The 14,072-nt window shown below is 33.0% G+C and overlaps 1 protein-coding gene across 4 annotated transcripts in view; it reads right to left on the bottom strand.

The window, feature by feature from the left end:
- SNX13 (sorting nexin 13) overlaps positions 1 to 14,072 on the bottom strand; it is a 129,045-nt gene that overhangs the window by 49,907 nt on the left and 65,066 nt on the right. For all 4 annotated transcript variants that reach the window (XM_037163918.2, XM_037163917.2, XM_053655042.1 and 1 more), the window contains exons 9-13: positions 12,762 to 12,845; positions 10,676 to 10,814; positions 10,209 to 10,297; positions 6,032 to 6,131; positions 4,661 to 4,854 (exon numbers count right to left, since the gene is read on the bottom strand). In XM_037163918.2, the coding sequence (XP_037019813.2) occupies positions 4,661 to 4,854; positions 6,032 to 6,131; positions 10,209 to 10,297; positions 10,676 to 10,814; positions 12,762 to 12,845 (606 nt within the window). The remainder of the gene's footprint in view (positions 1 to 4,660; positions 4,855 to 6,031; positions 6,132 to 10,208; positions 10,298 to 10,675; positions 10,815 to 12,761; positions 12,846 to 14,072) is intronic.

Below are 14,072 nucleotides of genomic sequence, written 5' to 3' on the forward strand. Positions count from 1 at the left end.
GTAATTATCTTTGGAATTTCTAAATACAAATTAAGTCTTGATAGTAGAAGAATTAAATAATGGAATCATATTATTAAAAGTAATTGGCAGAAAATGCTTGTTTTGTAAACGACAACTTGATGTTTAAGAAGGCTGAAATAAGAGCTAGGATCTCCTTGTCATTGTGTAATATAGTCTGGTAGACGAACAACTGTACTCAGCCTGCAAAATGTAGACATTACCACCCAAGGTTACTGTAAGGATTAGAAGAGATTTATGCAAACCATACAAGAACAATCTCTGGCACATAGGAAATACTGTCATTAGGAGTTAGTTTTTAGCATTCAGTAGTCCTGGATGTGTGATTAATATAACTGCCAAAATAATAAGCCATTTGTTACTTATCTAACACAAGAAACAATCCTTTGAATGGCCTTTAGCAAAGACTACCCTTATCCTAAATTTGGTTTTATAACACTGCAGCAAAGTTTCATTGTGAAAAAAAATATGTGAAAAGTTAATGTGTTCCAGCAACTGCCAAAATGATGTTCAATGTGAAAAATTGCTTAAGCTAAGTGAGATAAGCCAGTCAGAGACAAATACCATATGATTTCACTCATATGTGGAATCTAATTAACAAATTGAACTAACAAGCAAAATAGAGAAAGATTCATATTAAACTGATAATAGATACTATACTTGCTCCTAGCCAAAAGGCCAAGAAGCAATGAGACAGACTCATAGGTAGATTCTTGAGGGGAGGGGGCCTTATTGGGACTAAACGGTAATGGAAAAAAATACAATAAAAATTGTAAGGTGAAAAAAATCTGAAAATCTAGGAATATGGTCATCTTTAGGATATCAATTTTGAATTTCTAGTTTTGAAAGCTCAAGAGTAAACAAGTGATGAGGATGGTAAGTCTTAGAAAACTACCAAAAGGAGGCATTATTTAAATAATTTCTCCATGCTATCCAATAGAGTATCTAAGGAACAAATGAATAAATCAAGAAAGGGGAGAAATGGAGAAAATTAAGCCTCAGTAAGCAAATTATCTCTTCTCTCAGCAGTGTTGTATGTATTTAAAAACGTATGCTATTTAGCAGGTAAGATCTTTTTCTTCATCTTTGGTAAAAATTTTATGGACTAAATAGAATTCATTAAAATTTACTTTGCATGCACTGTCTACTGAATATGCAAATAAATGAATAAAGTTTGTTCTATATTTTTGCAGTTTATTGTACAAATATTAGAAATCAAGAAGATATCTAAAACCTCATTTTTTTCAAACCACAGTACTCAGGAGCTATGAAAAACATACTCGTGTTGCCCCAGTTTGATGCACAATATACTACAGAAAGCGTGCTTACTGGTAAGAGCTGACGGAAAAACCTCTAAACTTTAAAGGGCGAAATCATGTTCCTCTCTTGTTTACTCATAGGATGTTTTAGTTGAAACCTCTGAATCAAAGCATGTAACTCTACTCAATTTACAAAATAATCCAGGGGAAGATAGGCTAATGTGTGTTCATTTGTGTGGTACGTCCAAGCTAATTCAACAGCCACTACTTTTAACTGATCTGCTGGAGTCTTTTTGGGAGACAGAAAGAACCCTATATATTGACTTAAAAGTATTTGTAATGTCCAGCCTTCATATTTGCTTTCATATCCTTCTCCACCCACCATGACCAATCTCAAAATGCTTTCTGCACATTGTGAAGCACGCTCTGTTTGGTTATGCGCTCTTCCTAATCTAGTTACACAGTTCCTCCCATCTGTCGTTAAAATAGCCCAGTCATCGCATTTTCTTTTTCTGGTGTTGTCTGCGTCATGATGGATGGTGTTGGTATTACAATCATTCTCATTTTCATTAACTGAACTTCTAAAAACCTAGTTACAATATTCAGAACATTAAAAACAAAACAATCCTATCATAACACAAAGCACAGGATAGGAAAGTGAAAGATGAACTGTTAACACTCATGACACAGTGCCCTTAAGTTGCATTGGGAGTGCTGCGCAATGGAAGATCTGTTATGGTGAAGAGGAAAGAATGGTTGCCCATGGCTATCCTCTGGGGCTTCTGGTGTCCCAGCAAAGGGTTTCCTGACACAAGGGCTGTCTTTCAATGCTAAAAAAGAGTTATTTTAAAAAAAATAACAAACTAACAATGACTTCTCAATGGAAACAATGAGCCAGAATTCAATAAAATATCTTTAAAATGCTGAAACCAACTTAAGTAACTTAATTTTCTGATTTTTCCATTATAATTGTAATTTATACTACTGCACTACGACAGAATTTAGTCCATAACTTACTTTCAGAATTAACATGCAAAAGACTTATATACTCAATGCAATGTTTTCAGATGGCAGAAACTTGAATTTGTGCACAGGGAAACATGAACTACAATATTCAGAGCAGCAGTGCAATCGAAACAAAATGTTCATAAATATTATTAAAGGTAAATAAACTAGTGTATACCTGTGCAATGAAGTACTTTAGTGAAAATGACTATTCCTGCATGAATCAACATTATGGACTCAAATATAAGGGTGCCTATGGGGAGAAAAGCAACACTCACAGTATCATTTCACTGACAAAAAGTTTAAAAACAAAACTAAGCAATATATTGTTTAGAACACACATGTATGGCAAAACTGTATGAGAAAACAAATGAATAACTATAGGAAACTGACTTCATCAAGAAGGAAGGAAACCAGTAAACCTGACAGGTGAGGACAGGTGAAGAATAGGTAGGGATCTTCAAAAGTATATCAAATATTCTGTTTCTTAGGCTGGACAGGATGTATAGGTGTTTGTTATACTATATTATTCTTAAAACTATGCTATTTAAATTTATTTTATAAGCCAAAAATGTAAGCAAATACACTAAAAAGCAGTTTTCAAATAAAATTCATACTGTAAATTAAAATTTAATTTTTGTGCTAGTAAGTATAAATAGGTGTTACAACATAGCTATTAACAGTACTGGAGTTAAAAATATTTCTTTGGATTGAGGAAAAAAGTACTGGACTATAAGTAATCTTGAATTTGGGGGATTTATGCATCCATATTCATGGCACTTATCTGTTTTTCTAAATGACCTTCGTCTGGCTTTGTTATCAGAATGACACTACCCTCATAAAATGAACTGGAAAATGTATTTTTCCCCTACACTGTGAAAGATTTTGTGAAAAATTAGTATTATTTTTCCTTCAAATGTGTCATACAACTCACCAGTGAAACCATGCAGGCCTCAGCTTTCTTTGTGAGATGATTTTAATTACTTATTAAAATTATTTATTATATTATACGTTCTATTTATTCTTGAGTCAGTTTGGCAATCTGTGTCTTTCTAAGAATGTGTCTATTTAAGTTATCTAATTTGTTGCCAAAGCTGCTTAGAATATTTGCTTATAGTCCTTTTAATTTCTGTATAATTAGTGGTGATGTCCCATCCCTCATTCATGGTTTTGGTGATCTTTTTCCTTGGCTAATCTAGCTAGAGATTTGTTCACTTTGGTTGATCTTTTCAAAGAATGAATTTTTGGTTTCCTTGATTTTTATCATTTTTTTCTCTTTTCTACTTAACTCATTTCCATTCTTACCAATACTATTTCCTTCCTTCTCTTGCCTCATATTCATTTTGCTTTACTTTTTCTAGATTTTTGGGGAAAGAACATGGGTTGTTGATTTGAAATCTTTCTTCTTTCCATTTTGTAAAGCTGTGACCTTCCCTCGCAGCACTGCTTTAACTGCACCCCATACACTGGGACATTGTGTTTTCATTTACATTCAATCTTTTGATCTAGAGGCTATTTGGAAATGTGTTCTGTAATGTCCAAATATGTGCAAATTCCTGAAACTCCTTCTGTTGGTTTCTAATTAATTTCTAGTTTGATTTCTAATTAATCCTTCTGTTGTATTAAAAGAAAAGGACATACTTTGCATGATTTTCAATACCTTTAAATTAAGAGTTGTTTTATGGCCTGGCACATGGTCTGTTCTGGAGAACGTTTCATGTGTGCATGAAAATAATGTGTATTTTGCTATATTTATGTGGTAAAAGATGTAACTGATTCACAGTGTTCCTTAATTCCTGTACATCCCTGGTGATTTTCTAAATGTTCTATCAATTAATGAAAGTAGGTACTAGAGTTTTAAACTATTATTGCTGAACTCTCTATTTCTCTCTTTAACTTTGTCAGCTTTTTGTTTCATGTATGTGGGTTTTTTATGTGTCTAATTATTTTATCATCCTAATCAATTAATCCTTTTATTATTATAAAATGTTCCTCTTTTCTCTAGCAACAATTTTTGCCTTAAAATCTACTGTATAATATCAGTATAGCCAATCCAGCTGTTTTGTTTACTCCTTGCGTGATTTATCTTTATCCATCCTTTTACTTTCAACTACTGTGTCTTTGAATCTAAGTGTACGTGACTGTGAATCTTGACTTTGCCATTTAGTATTTTCATGACTTTGGCCAATTCAATTTTCTTAACATTAGTTTCTTCACTTATAAAATTAGGATAATAATATACAATAAATTACCAGGATAAAATAAGACAATGCTTGTGAAGTAGTTGTGCCTAGCACAAGTAATATTTATAAGGACTATAAAAGTTATTATTAATGATAATGCCAAAGAAGAACACAGTAACCAAAACATATCCGTACCTTTTCTGATAAATATTGCTCATAAATTCCAACAGCAGCTGCTCTTAAAAGACCTTTGGTTTGGTTGGTTTGATGTTTTCCATCTTTCTGACAGCTTAACAAAACTTCTAACTGCTGTTGGGCTGTAACCCGGTACCCTTCCACCGTCATCCAGAAAAAGAGATGTGCTTGGCCTCCAGTTTGCTGCATGAAATCTACCAAACGAAACCCGTAAGGACATAGATAATAATGCCACACACTTCTGGGTGCATGCAGCTGTATGACAGGAAAACTAAGAAGAATTAACGTTTCAAATACTTAAAATTCTGCATTTTGAAAATGTTTAACAAATATCTGAGGTGAAGATATAGTTATATTATGAATTAGTAAAGCTAAGAAGAACAGTTATGTAGGAAACACAAAAGCACATTTAAGAAAAATCTCATTTTTCATAATAAAATCTCTAGGGGATAAAATTGCTACACAAGACTTCATCAGAAATAAACTATTTCACTAACATTCAGCCTTTGTTCTCAATAAAGATTACTAATCAGCCCTGGCTGGTGTAGCTCAGTGGAATGAGCATGGGCCTCTGAAGCAAAGGGTCACTGGTTCGATTCCCAATCAGGGCACATGCCTGGGTTGCAGGCCAGGTCCCCAGTAGGGGACACATGAGAGGCAACCACACATTGATGTTTCTCTCCCACTCTTTCTCCTTCCCTTCCCTTCTCTCTAAAAAAATAAATAAATAAAGTATTTTTTTTAAAAAGGTTACTAACCATAAAATGTATTAATATTTCCTTACATATTAATATATAAGGAATGAACCCTACCACAAATCATGAATTTATGTTTTTGATTATGAAAATTAAGAATCAGAAAATTTTAGTGAAAATGTCCTCAAAATAAAACAATTTTGATATAATAGTAATAAAATTAACAATATGTATATATACAAGTGTATGTGTGTGTATATATATATATATATATATATATATATTAAAATGGTATAGAAACAAAGCCCCTTCTCATTCATAGACAAAAATGATACAAATAAGATGTATATTACTATGTATTACTCACAAAGCACTCTTCCTCAAATAATTTAAATTCATAGCAGATTCTCCTAGGGTTTATTTTAAAAGCAGTTTAGCAAATGTACATTCAAGTTATAATAAGCATTTATCTCTTCAAAAATAAAATAAATTTCTACCACTATGTTTTCCAGTGAAAAAAGGAACATTTTGGAGAATAGGGAGTAAAAGAGAGACAGAGTTGGCATGTTCAACATTAAGTACTTAAAATTTAATAATATTTACAATTGTATTTACAATACAATAATTGTATCGTATTTTCATAATAATTATATTTTCATAAAATGGATTCACCTACCCATAAAAAACTGTAGTGCAACATTGTCTACAAGGATGCTGTCCAAAGGGACTGTGCAAAGTTTCCCAAAGTTTGCTGCCAGTTTCACAGTATTTATTTCCTACAAATAAAAGCAAATGCAGGTTATTTCATGTATTCATTCATTAGGTTAAAGATCTTATTATAGGTGTAAAAAAATCAAAGCAGAATAAAAATAAAGGTTTTTCGTTCTATAAATGGGATGCCCAATAAAAGAGTCTCAGCTCAGTGAATGTTATTTTCAGAGATGCTTAGTAGGGATGTTAAATTAAATTAAGTTCAGAGATATTTATACAGGGTTCAGCAGAAGTAGGGCCTTGAGTGTGGTTGGTAGGGTAATAATATGGGTGTAATAATTTATAAGGTTTTTTTTTTGCATTTTAAAAAAATTTTATTTATTTATCTTCAGAGGGGATGGGAAGGAAAGAGGGAGAGAAATATCAGTGTATGGTTGCCTTTCGTGCATCCTCTGCTGGGAACTGGCCTGCATCCCAGGCATGTGCCCTGACTAGGAATCGAACCACGATCCTTTGGTTCGCAGGCCCATGCTCAATTCACTGAGCTATACCAGACAGGGCTTTTTTTTTGCATTTTTTAAATTATTGCTCGAGTACAGTTGTCTCCATTTTCCTTAGTTTTAATTTGAACATTTCACCTAAAATGTCATATGGTGTGCTTGAGTGTGACTGTTATGTTACAGAATTAAATGCTTATAAGTTTGTAATAAAAAGGGGCGTTATTTGTGCCAGACTGTATATTAAGTATGATAAGCACTCATTTCTTCCAATGCAAAGTAAATCTAAATTATTATATTTTCAATTATTCTCTGCCTATACATACTCCAAACAAAAATGAAAATTTTAGAAGCTCGAGGGGATGTTTAGAATGCTTAATATGTCCAAGAATAAACAAATCCCAACATTTTAAAGTAGAGACTGAAGTCTACCTACTGGGTAACAGAAAATAATCCCAAAGAGTGATTTTGCTACTAAGAGAGTAAAAACTCTATAATGTATTTTACAGAAATGTAAATGTAGAAATGTACTTCTTCTTAGAGTATGTAGACGATAAATTATATACACTTTAGGAAGTTTATAGAGTGCCATAACTACCTACATATAAAACAAATTTTTAAAAAGTTTCACAACTTAAGAGGCTCTACATGTCGAGCACTACGCTAGGCACATTACACACATTACTTCACTTAATCTCCACGACAACCCTACTGGATGAGTGTCACCAATTCCAGTTAACGTGTAAAACTGAAGACCACAAAGGTTGCCTGTGATCACAAAGCCAGTAAGAATGAGTCTGTTTTCAAAGCCTGCTGTCCTCTCCTCTAAAACCACGATATTTCTTTGAACTATTTTCACCAGCTTCTCTGTGCACATTCCCAAGTCCGTGATTTAAAAAGAAAAGATAGGCAGGTTCTCTGAAAGTTAAAATAGGCTGCCTTATTCAGGGACAGATACTAAATTAGGCATAGGTGATACATAAAGGAGAAGAAAGATACTTTGAAGAAAGTAGGAAAAAAATTCTTGTGTAATTATTATCCCTTCATATAAGTACTAAATAGTAACAGGTAACTCACTTAAAATATCTGGCATAATGCAACCCAGTGCTAGAACACAGTTTCTCTTACATTTCTCCTGCCCAGCAGCAGTCCATGACTAATGGGATCAGGAAGAGTAGTCACTATAACTTTATTTGTAATAAAAAGAATAAAAGGTCTTCTAAGATTTCAAGATAAGTAATATGGTTAAAAATAGATCTCTGTGGGGATTCTGAGGTTACTCTCAAAAGAAAATGCATGACTTGAGCTATTCAAGAGGTAATACTTAATATTCAAAATAGAACTCACAGGCTTCTAAACAAGGCATCTAAATTTTAAAAGGATTCAATTATCAAAGAGTGGGCAAATAGACTTCAAATAATGATGCTGAAGGATTACTAACTCTAAGATCTACTTAAAGAAACAACAAACACTAGTAAAACCACGTCGTTTTTCTATTCTGAATTTGTTACAGAATATAAACTAATTTTAAGATAGTGAATTTAAAGACAGACATACATACAAGTGCACACACCTGTATGTCTATGACAAATATGGGCCTCGAGTAATATGAATTTAAATTACCCTAGCAAACTAAAGTTCTCAAAAAATGTCTTCTATTCCTTATGGAAAATTACAAAATCACAAGACGAGAGAGTACACATAAATTTCCAGAATAGAAAACCAGTGCAGAAAAGTGACTGCGCTAAAAACTGAACTTAAAATGCTTTTTCCTGTCTTAGAGCCCCAAATCTCTGCTCTACTTTATAGTAAAACTCTAAAGAGCTAACAATAACCACTGTTTCTAATACATTTCTTCCCATTTCCTCCTGGACTGACTCCATCGGGGTTGCTCTCCACAATTCCACCAAAATGCTATCATCAGATCACCAATAATCCCCCTGATGGCACACCCAATGTGTGATAAGTCTTTGACAAACCTGATTTCTCACTTCTTTAAACACTTTCTACACTTGGCTTCTAAAATATCACACTCTCAGGATTTCCTTCAATCTCACCACCTACTTTATCTTTGGGTAAATCTACTTTATCTTAAACTATAGTAACTGGAGTGTCTCAAGACTGAGTTCTTAGTATCTTCTTATGCTCACACTTTAGGTACCTCGCCCAGTCTCCTAACTTTAAATAAACATTTGATAATCCCAAGGATTCTCAAAGTGTATTAAACTTTCCCTTGAACTTGAGTTTAACAATTAGGATATTTAATCCATTAACATATCCTGTTAGCACTATATGCAGAATCTATTTAATACTTCTCATAACCTCTGCAGACATCTCTTACTAGACTAAATCAGTAGTCTTATAAACGATCACTTAATTTCCATTCTTGCTCCCACCAGTCCACCACAATTTATTCATCACAAAGGGCCAAAGTAATAATTTTAACTCAGAAATCACAACACTTGACTCACCAAACAAAATCTCCAATGGATCACAATTAGAATCATAAGAAAATCTTACTATGGAATGTAAAACCATATATAATCTAATCCCCAAGGTTCCTCTTCAACTTCATTCCTACGAACAATCCCTCTCATTCATTCCATACAGCCCCACAGACCTCCTCTAACTCACCAACCACTTTCCTATCTCAGGACTTTTGCCTTTGCTCTCACCTTGCCTGAAAGAGTCCATTTAAAAAAATCACAGGACTCTCTCATGTTATTTAGACTTCCCTATGCTCAAATGTGACCAAATCGCTCAACACCTATAGAAAACACTCCTAGACATTCTCTATCTTTGTACTTTGCATTACTTAATTTTTTTCATTTTACTTACTTTTTATTTTTTAAGACATTATATAACAATTTATTTATTGGCTTATTTTCTGACTCTGCAATTAAAATGTAAACTCCATGAAGAGAGACATTTTGTCTATTAGGTCAATCTGCAATAGTACCCCGTGCACAAAATTCAGTACGTGCTGCATTTTGAGTAAAGTGGGTAAATGAAGAAATAAATCATGAATTAAAATAAAGTCTTTAATTACTTAAGCATTTTTCAGGCAGTGTTTCAATCTCTTTAGCTTGGTTTCATAAATACTCAGTAAGTGCTGCATTTTGAGTAAAGTGGGTAAATGAAGAAATAAATCATGAATTAAAATAAAGTCTTTAATTACTTAAGCATTTTTCAGGCAGTGTTTCAATCTCTTTAGCTTGGTTTCATAAATACTTATATTGTATAAGAGAAGTTTTTCTCTAAAAGTTGTTTTATAGACTACTGTACTGGTTAATATCCTACTTTTTGTTATATGCTAGATATTTAAAAATTTTATTATTACACCATATCTGACAGACAATATCATATTAGTTTCGGGTATACACTGTAGTGACTGCACATTCAGACACCTTACTATGTGATCACCATGGTAACTCTAGTAACCATCTGCCCCCAAACACAGTTACTGTGATATTAGTGACTATATAACCATACTGTACATTACTTCTCCAACACTTATTTTATAACCGGCAGTTTGTACTTTTCAATCCCCTTCACCTTTCTCACCCATCCCCCCCACTCTGCTAGACATGTTAAGAAATAGAAAGTATTTACAACTGAATGTTAATACAAAGGCACTTTACTTACCTTGCCTGACTGCAACCGCTGTATTCTTGAGTCACATACTTTCTTTACAAATAATAAGCTATTTATTTGATTTTTGATAGTGTTGATATCTAAAAACAAACAAATTGATTACAAACTAGAAAGTAGTAATGCTATATGTGAAACACTTTAAACATTCACTTACTATAATTTAACATAAAAACCAATGCATAAGATCAATTATTTTACTGAATAACCTCAAATTTTAGTGAAATTATTTAATATTAAACCATGCCAACTCTTTTTATTTTAGAGATAACTGTAATAAGTCTCATGTTCAGAAATTATACCTTATTCTTAGCACATAGTAACACAATAAGCCAGATTTCAATTTAGTTAAAGGAAAAACAAACAATAGGGTAAAAAAAACACTTAGATAAATTAGTTTTGTTTGAATTATAGTAATCAATGAAGAAGGAAAACATTCTCTACTTAAACAAATTACTTACCATCACCAGCGGTATCTAGAGATCGAAGATACTGTAATTCTTCTGCTGCCTTATCTCTGACTGCTTCTAGCTCTCCAATATTGTCACTCAATTTAATAATGTTCATAAAGGCCTCATAGTTGCAATTAGAATCACGGATCTGAAAAATAAAGTTTAAAAAACAGGTTGGAGGGGAACTCACTTATTAAGGGAAAACAGAACTTGCCATATCCCCAATGCTTATAACAAAAGAAAATGAAAATCCCTGTATGCACTGTACTTAAATTCTTGTCACAAAATGTAAACAAAGTTAAAATACATAGCATGTTAGAAAGAAGAAAAGCATGGTCAGAATGTTTGATGATAGCAAAGAAGCTGTGATGGTTGAGCTACATCAAAGAAAGGTGAGTGGTGGTGGAGAGCAAATCAGCAGGGCACAGTGACTGTTTCAACTTTCATTCTGAGTAGAGTTAAAGTTACTAGAGGGTTTTAAACAGAAGAGTGGAATTCTGTGACCTAAATTTAACAGAATCATTATGATGATATGAATAAATATTATCTGTCTGTTTCTCCAGTCACCTGCTGTTTAAGAATAGGAGTAAGAGTAGATGAATGGTTAAGGTGGATTTAACCAGTGTGGTTTCACCAAACAAGTAACAGTGAGAGAGAAAAGGTAGCTGAGGATGTTGAGAAGCAACCAATCATTAAGACTGCCAATAAAATTTAAACCAAGTAAAGCAGTAAGGAGAGCTATGAAAATATACTCTCACATATACTACCATCGTTTTTGATGGCCACATAATATTCTACTGTATCAACATGCATAATTCATTAAACTAATCATCTATGTAAGACACTGAAACTGCTTTCATTTTTTTAGTATTATAAGCAATTTTTCCAATCCTTAAATGTTGCAAATTTGCTTATTAATACTTTCTAATAAATTTCAGGATAATTCCGCCCTGGCTGGTGTAGCTCAGTGGATTGAGCGCAGGTCTGAGAACCAGAGGATCTCGGTTCAATTCCCAGTCAGGGTACATGCCTCGGTTGCAAGCCAGTTCCCTACAGGCCAGTTCCCAGCAAGGAACGCACTAGCAGCAACCATACATTAATGTTTCTTTCCCTCTCTCCTTCCCCTCTATAGATAAATAAATAAATAAATAAATAAATATAGTAATAAAAAATTTTCAGGATAATTCCTAACCAAGGGATATATTTAAAAATTTTTAATTATGAGGATATGCACATTTTTAAAGCTCTTGATAGAGCCTTGTAGAACTCTGTAAAAGTTGACAAAGAAGAATCTATGACCTCCATGAAAGTCTCTAACTTTAAAAAATACTCATAATCTATATATATCGGCAGTAAAATATCCTTTTGTAAATTTAAACAAGTAATAACAGCACCAAAATTGTGAAGTTTATATTATCAATATACTTCTTTTTTTAAATAATTTTATTTAGTTATTTTTCAAGTACAGTTTTCTGTCTATTTCTCCCATCCCAGCCTCCCCCCGCCCTGTGCTCCCACCTCCCTCCCATTTCCACCCCCCTTAGTTCTCATCCCTGTGTCCTTCCTATTTGTTCCTCCAAATCCCTCCCCCTTTTTCCCCCTTAACTTCCCTTCCCTCTTCCCTCTGGTCACTGTCCCCTTGTCAATATACTTCTTAAAGAGAATCTGGCAAGCCCTTGCCAGGTGGCTCTGCTGGTTACAGCATCATCCTGGTGTACCAAAAGGATGTGGGTTCGATTTCCAGTCAGGGTATACACCTAGGTTGCAGGTTCAGTCCCAGGTCAGGGAGCAAACAGGAGGCAACCAATCAATGTTTCTCTCTCACATCAATGTTTCTCTCTCTTTCTGTCCCCCTTCCTCTCTCTCTAAAGTCAATAAATATATCCTCAGATGAGGATTAAAAAATATTTTTAAAAAAGATTTTGGCTAACACATTCGACATATTAGCAAACAGAAATATTGGACATAAAAAGATTATCTTCAGATATATTTTTATTTAATTTAATAAATTGTTGCTTAATCATCCTAATCTCCAAACACTATTTGTACATTTAAAAAAACTGTTTTATCGAGTTGTAATTTAGAAAGTACATACCATCCAAATGATATATTGATTAATATAATCAGGATCACTGAGTTGATTTATTAATGGAAGAAGAATTCCTCGTGCAAGGATTTCCTGGACAAAAATTTTAAAACACAAAAATAAATTTTATCTAATATACTTCTCAAATCAGTGGCATAATATGAATTCCCTAACACAATGATGTTACTTAAGAAAAGCACTACACATGTAAAAGTAAAACCTGAAAACCAATATAAGCTTATAAACAGATGAGCTAGTCTACCACAGATAAATAAATTGAGATGAAGCTATTTGTATCAGTGTACATACATCTCCACAATGATACCTAGAGTTAAACGGAGAAAAGTAAAGATACCTCTAGTACATTAGTATTTCTGTAAATTTTTTAAAAACAAAACGTGATAAAACAAAATGTGTTTATGGATTCCTACAACCACATTAAAGTATAAAAACAAAGAACAAAGGAAAAGATACACACTAATTTAAGAATAGTGGTTACCTTCAAGGGAGAAATAGAGTAACTATAAATATTAACACTGGTTAAATCTGGGTAGCTGATATATAACTGTCTATTATATTCTCTATAATTATCTATTTGAAATTTTTTCTAATAGAAAATAATGAAAATAAAATAATATATTAATACAACTGTTCACCATTCTCTGGCTGTTCCTTCCCATCCTTTCCAGCTATTTATGCTCCTACCTATTAACAGTCTTCCCTTCCTTTAAGGACTGACTCTAGAATCAATTCTCCAATTACATAAAAGCTGACCATTTCAGCTAAACACTTTTTTTACTTACATGTTTAAAGTACACTAATACCCAGTATTTATGGCATTTATCACTTATTCTCCTCTATCTAACTGTATCTTCCACATCTCTAATACACTACAACTTGCCAGAAATCCTTTGTAAATGAGTGAGACTAGTCAGGTGTTCTATTGATTTATATATCTTCAAAATTATTTATCCTTCACCTTCTCAATGTCATTGTCTTAAACATAGAAGGCATTTATAAACATGATATGACTGGAGATAAAGAAACTAAGTATTTAGTGCTGGTGCTACTAATCTATACAACTTTATGCCTATAATATCTAAGTTTATGAAACACTATTTCTTAAGAATACTGGAGAAGCTAAATAACTACAACCTTACCAGGACACTTCACTTTCCTAAGCAAAAGACTGATGTGTTTATTCTCTTTGGACCTCTAATTTACCCGGACCATTTTGTGATATAAGTTCACAGAAGGTGGTCTATACTTTATTTTCCTTTAGAGAAATATTATAAATTCTAATTTTGTAAGCTATACCAG

The sequence above is a fragment of the Artibeus jamaicensis genome, unplaced genomic scaffold (assembly GCF_021234435.1).
Source record: "Artibeus jamaicensis isolate MK-2021 breed Jamaican fruit bat unplaced genomic scaffold, CSHL_Jam_final contig_923, whole genome shotgun sequence".
NCBI classification, from domain to species: Eukaryota; Metazoa; Chordata; class Mammalia; order Chiroptera; family Phyllostomidae; genus Artibeus; species Artibeus jamaicensis.